The sequence below is a fragment of the Sorex araneus genome, chromosome 9 (assembly GCF_027595985.1).
Source record: "Sorex araneus isolate mSorAra2 chromosome 9, mSorAra2.pri, whole genome shotgun sequence".
NCBI lineage: Eukaryota > Metazoa > Chordata > Mammalia > Eulipotyphla > Soricidae > Sorex > Sorex araneus.
The window spans coordinates 20,765,152-20,771,508 of NC_073310.1; the positions used below are offsets into that span (position 1 = coordinate 20,765,152).

General features: G+C 39.8%; 1 gene segment (V, D, J or C); it reads left to right on the forward strand.

Moving 5' to 3' along the window:
- Positions 1 to 3,671: 3,671 nt before the first annotated feature.
- Positions 3,672 to 4,177, forward strand: LOC129407110 (immunoglobulin lambda variable 9-49-like). The segment is given in 2 exon segments: positions 3,672 to 3,739; positions 3,852 to 4,177. Coding segments are annotated over 2 exon segments (375 nt in total).
- The last annotated feature ends 2,180 nt before the right edge of the window (positions 4,178 to 6,357 follow it).

Sequence of the window (6,357 nt, forward strand, 5' to 3'; positions counted from 1 at the left end):
ACCAACCCATCACCAGAGTACCTCTTTCCATTCACTAGTATTCCAAGGATCCCTTCCAGCTATCCCCTCTACATGGAGACTCAGTTGTGTAGACAAACTTACATCCTCTGTCCCCTGACTTGGTTAAGATAAGTTCTAAGCCAATTGTTAGATTTTGTTGCTTTGATCATTTGACAATCCCGTATTTTATTTTCTTTTATATCTCACAGGTAATAGATATCATTGTGGCTTTGTCCTTCTCCTTCTGACTGGTTTCATTCAACATATGATCCTCTTCTTTCATCCATATAGTGGCAAATTACATAATTTTATCTTCTGTTATTTTGCGTAATATTCCACGTTTACATATACCACAATTCCATTATCCTCTCATTTGTTTTTGGACTGAGTTTGTTTCTAGTTTTGGACTAGTGCATATTGTTGCAATGAGTATAGGAGCAGAAATGCCTTTCAAAATTGTGTCTTTTGGTCCTTTATCATATGTGAGAAAAAGTAGAATTCCTGGGTAATTGGAAGCTAAGGAATTATATAAAGCAAAATAGAGAAAAATATGGTCATAAGCTATGATTTTTTCCTTTAGGGCTCACACCCAGTGATCCACAGGCTCTGCACTCAGGAATCACTTCTGGTGGTGTTCAGGGGACCATTGAGTTGCTGGGAATCGAACCCGAGTTGGCCTCATGCAAGGGAAACACCTTACTCACTGTGCTATTGCTACAGCCACAGGTTATGATTTTCCTTACAAAACTGTGACAATAAATAAAACCAGATTGTATCAGATCTGAAATACAAAGGTGATTTTATTTAGAGTGTTAAAACTCAGCATATGAAGAAATAGAATGCCTCTGATATTTACTTTTACTTTGATCTCAGGGAATATTTGCATGACAGAAAGATCCTTTGTAGATTGACTAACATAGACACTGGTGGAGAGAAAGTATGATAGGCACTGAGTCTTTTGTCAGATATTTTAATCAGAGAGAGACTCCGTGTGATCTTAAGATAGGACAGGATGTGAGGACAGATCCACTCCATAGTGGGTCTCGTCCATATGCTGACCCAGATAATGCAGTGTGCCGTGTGCATCATGGTAGTCTATCATGGATTTTGAACTAAAGGGAAGTAAAAAAATTCTAATCTGTACTAATCAGCACTGAGTTGCTCTCTCTCTCTATTTTTTTTCTTGCCATCTCTAACCAGTGGCAGGAAGTATTACTGTGAAGAGTGTAAACTTGCTGAGAAGAGCCTCCAGGTTCAGAAGATGTGACTCTAGGGCTATGAGTTTTGTGGAGGTCAAGTGTGAAGGCTCCAGGACTCAACCTGAAGGGAGGGGATCTGCCTTCAGTCCTGAGTAAGGTCAGGGATGTCAGCCAAGAGGTGAATCTCACATGCAAGGGTGGGGCAGCAAGAAGAGGTTCACGAGTTAGGGCATCAGCCCTGTTAATGTCTAAGATTGTTTAAAGATATTACCAGGAGATTTCTAAGCTCTAATATTTAAGAAGCAAATTTTCTTGTATAACTATTTTTATTTTATTATTTTATTATTATTTTTATTTTATTATTTTTCCCTCCCCACCCTAAGCAGAGCTCCCGGGGGCCGAAGACCACTGGAACCTAGCTACAGCCATGCTGGAGGCTCTTCTCTACACCTTTGGACAGGCCTCATGCATGAAGGTACCGGCAGAGGAACCCAGGTGTGTGTAATCCCATCAACAGCCAACATCCAGAGACTTAAAAGCAAGCTTCCAGAAGTGCTTATATCTTTAGCCTACTTCTCCTTCTAGGAGAAACTGGCAATCTTCTGAGAGTTTCCTGCCCACATGGGACAGCCTTGCAAGCTTCCCATGCTGTATTCATATGCTAAGTCCGGTAACAAGCTGGATCTCATTTCCCTGACCCTGAAGAGCCCCCAGTTCAACATCCATAGGAGGGCCAAGTCGAGATAGACTACTAAGATCTCAGGGAAAGGATGAAATGAGATGTTACTGAGCCCGTCTGAGAAATCAGTGATTAACGGGATTTTGTGATTGTGATTGTGATTGTGAGTATTTTTACAAATATTTATGTTTGAAAATTTGTTGACAGAGCAATCCATGAATCAAGTTGTACCAAATAATCAATAAAATGTCTAAATACTAGGCTAACAAGTTTGTTGGGTGCTGGAAAAATACTTTATATGTGAAACTGAGTTTTGATCCCAACACCACATGGTCTCTATACTCCACTCTATATGGTCAAAACAAATATCAATGGAATTCCAAAGCAACAATATATTTCTGTGTTTGTGTGTGGGAGGGTGGGATTTGGGCATGCTTGGAAGTACTTATGGTTGACTCCTGGCACTAGGATTAGAAATTATTCCTGGTGGAGTTTGGAGGATATGTGATACCAGGAATTCATTTTTTTTTTTTTTGCTTTTTGGGGTCACACCCGGGGATGCTCAGGGGTTACTCCTGGCTCAAGACTCAGGATTACTCCTGGCGGTGCTCATGGGACCATATAAAATGCTGGGAATTGAACCCGGGTCTGTCGCGTACAGGGTACACACCCTACCCATTGTACTATTGCTCCAGCCCCAGGAATTCACTTTCAAGGCAAGTGTCTCAACCACAATATCTCTTTGGCCCCAAGTATCAGTTTTTATCTTCGTGTCATCTCCCTGAGTTTCTACAAAGATCCTCTACTGTCCTCTCCTTTAAAGTTCTCTGCATTATAAAACTTCTCACCCCTACTACATCTGTATCCAAACTGACTTGTGTATGTTCCTGTTCTCTCTCTTTAGGTCCAGACCCTCTCACAAGAGTCACCCTCTAAGATAATGATGTAGGTCTTTTTATTAGGAAATTCATGGTCTCTACTCCTGAAAAGGGATGCCACACTTAAACCTACTCTGCAGACTCCCTAATTCTCAAACAGTTTCAAATCTATTAACTATCCTTCCCCTCAGCTCAGAAATAGGTCCTTCAAAGTTCATTTTGTTGTTCCCTTTTCTCAGGAAAACCCGTTTCTTTGTAATCCCAAAACACCCATTTCAGTTTATGAGGTATATCTCATGAGGATCATGTAGAAAATGGGAGATGATGATTATTGAGCAGCCTAGGAAGTGACTTCATATTTGTACTACCTTTTCTCTGATCATCCATGCACTTTTGCACTCCCTTCTCTATTGTATTTTACAAGGATGGCTGCTATTGATTCCCGTGAAAGACTAATGAAAAAAGGATTGAATGAGGTGAGGTAGGAGGTTGCATATGTTAAGTTCTGTCCTTGTGCAGAAATGGGAGAAGGTCAAGCTCTGAGGGAAACAGGGACTTCTGTGAGAGTCACCAACCTTCTGGTGAAAGACATTGTCAATCTGAGGCAGCAGGGGGCACTGTGCACCTTGCCCTAGTGATGTGGAGGAGGCTGTTAGCCTTGGAATCAAACACCTGTCATCTGGTGCCTGCTCAGTGCTCACTGGACCGAGCCACTAGTTGCTCTCTATCCCCATGGGTATTTTCTTATCAGACCCAATCCAGAGGCAATGCAGCAAGATTTGAAGCCAGGACATTGGGAGGGAAATAAGGTGCAAGAATGAGCTTAGTAGAACAGAGAGGAAGAGCACATTTGCATGAAACTGCTTTCCCCTGAGTCTGAGGGTATAAGAAACAGGAGGCATACCTGTCTCACAGAGTTCTGAGTGTCTGCACCATGGCCCGGACTCCACTCTTTCTCCTCTCCTTCCTCCTTCACTGCATAGGTGAGGGTGTCTGTCTTCATTGTAAACTACAGAAAAATGCCTGCCCCTCACAGCCGTATTGCTCTTCTTTGCTGACCTTCTGAAAATGCTTAACAGGTATCTGTGTTTTCAGGGTCCCTCTCTCAGCCTGCTCTGACTCAAGAATCTTCTGCATCTGCCTCCCTGAAAACCTCAGTAAAGCTCACCTGTACGCTGAGCAGTGGCTACAGTACCTACAAAGTGGAATGGTACCAGCAGAGCCAAGGAAAAGGCCCCCGGTTTGTGATGCGTGTGGGTCCCGATGGTCAAGTTGGATCCAAGGGAGACGGGATCCCTGATCGCTTCTCAGTATCAGGTTCTGGCCTGGATCGGTTCCTGACCATCCAGAACATCCAAGCAGAAGATGAGGCTGACTACATCTGTGGGGTTAACCATGGTACTGGGAGCAGCTTCGTGTAACCCACAGTGACACAGACAGAGGAGAAGTGAGACAAAAACTGTCCCTAGCCTCTTATATCCCCGTATCTCACTCTGGCCCTATGTACATTCTCTGATATGGTTGGGATATTGAGGTTCATATTTTGAACCATTACTACTCACCAGAAATCAAATCTTCCTGTTGTGACCTATCATTAATTAATACGATGCTGAAGTTAAGGTGTGGTATTTTGAGGATTAAATTTTTATGTTCATAAGATAAATGTTCTATCATTTTCATATTATAAAATATCTATAGATTACAATGAAGCATAATGCCTCAGAGTGTAGATTTTAAAGTTTCTCCTTCTTGCTGTTATTATTTCTGTGGTCAATCCATAGAAACACTGGTATCATGATTTTCCTTGATGGTATTTTTTTAAATGTTTGTTCGTTTGTTTTAGTCATTAATGTGTATGTTCATAATTTCTGAGTTAATTATAATTGAATCTTAGTGTGTGTACATCTTTGATTTCATTGTTTTGTTAAATTTATTCAGTTGCCTTTAATTATCATTTTTTAAAAATTTCTCACGACCTTCTAATAAATCAGCAGCTAGAACAGCAGGAAAGCATGAGAGAATTGAAGATGGAAAATATGGTGGTAGAATTTCTTCGTAGCCAAGAACATTTGGTTATTTCCCTCCATGCAATGGCAGTTACTTTGCACTAGATTACAGGTTAGCAGTGGGAGAAATACCATCTGTCAATCAAGAAAGTCTTACATTTCTTCTGGAGATGTATTTCTGAAATATTTTATAAATTATGCTTGTGTGCATCACTTTTTTAATTATCATTTTTATATTATAAGTTGGAGGGCTAGATGACAATGGTTATTGAATTTATGGTCCTGATATATAAGTTACTGCACAGAACCACCAACAAACTCCCCATGACCCTCTATTTCTGTTTCTGTGTCACCTCTGGTACCACCTTCTTTCCACCTCACACATACCCTCATTCTTTGTTGATTGACAATGATGGTTTGGGTGCATACTGTAACCCCCTAGGCCACCACCCATGTGTTTAAACCCTCCACATATGCTCCCTTGTGACTTTACAACTCTTCACCTTCCTCTCCACCTGCCCTCTCATTTCTTTTTTTTTTAATTTTTATTAGTGAATCACCGTGAAATAGTTACAAACTTATGAACTTTCGTGTTTGCATTTCAGTCTTACAGTGATTGTTCCCATCCCTCCCCCAGTGCCCATTCTGCCCTCTCATGTCTCATGTCTTTAATCCAGTGTCCAAGGTTTTCTATCAATGGACATTGTCCATACCCTTATTTATTCTTTACATACCACTTATGAGTGGTATCAATCTTATATGTCCCAGATTCCTTAAAGAAGTTAGGTCAGCTGGTCACTCACCTGATGTGAAAAATAAACAACCTTCTGGGAGATTTGATAACATAGAGGTCAAGGGAAAGGACAATCTTTTAAGTAATTAGTAAAAGTTTCTATGATTTTAGACAGTTGGTGCCTGCACAATTAAGACTCGTTTGGTGAAAAAGTTTTCAGCTCTCTGAAAAAATTCTAAAATATCAAATGAACTTTTCCCAAACTAAAATAATGAAGGAGAAGACATGACCAATAACAAACTGTTTCCAAAGTGAGCAACTTACCAAGAAAGTAAGCAAAACTCAGATAAAACTCCAAAACACATTTGCACAGAGAACAAAGATATAATAAGCAAAGGGAACTTTTATCACAAAATATAAAGATATGTGTCTTAGTACTCAGATAAGTATTCAGTCTACTTAATCTTTTGTATTCCCTGAATCACAATTCATGATTGATTCTATCCAATTCTTTAAAATGGTGATGAATTCAAAAGATTGTTGAGTTGATTACTTTTGGCAGCTATATTAAAGAATTCTATTTTCATTTTGAGAAATGATCTAAATATTCTCAAATCTGTGGTCTTGCAGGACACTAAACATTTTTAATAATCATCACTGGTATTTCTAAAATCTCAGTGTTAGATTTTTATGTTTAGCATCTATAATGACTTCTCTGGGAGTTAGAAATACCGTCATCACATAGAGTTTTTGGCAATAATATTCCAAAAAATCAGATCATAGTTGTCTGACTAGAAAATTTGAGCTGATGAACTCTAGAAACCACATGGTTTATTTGACAATGCTCTGTGTTCTTTGTGTA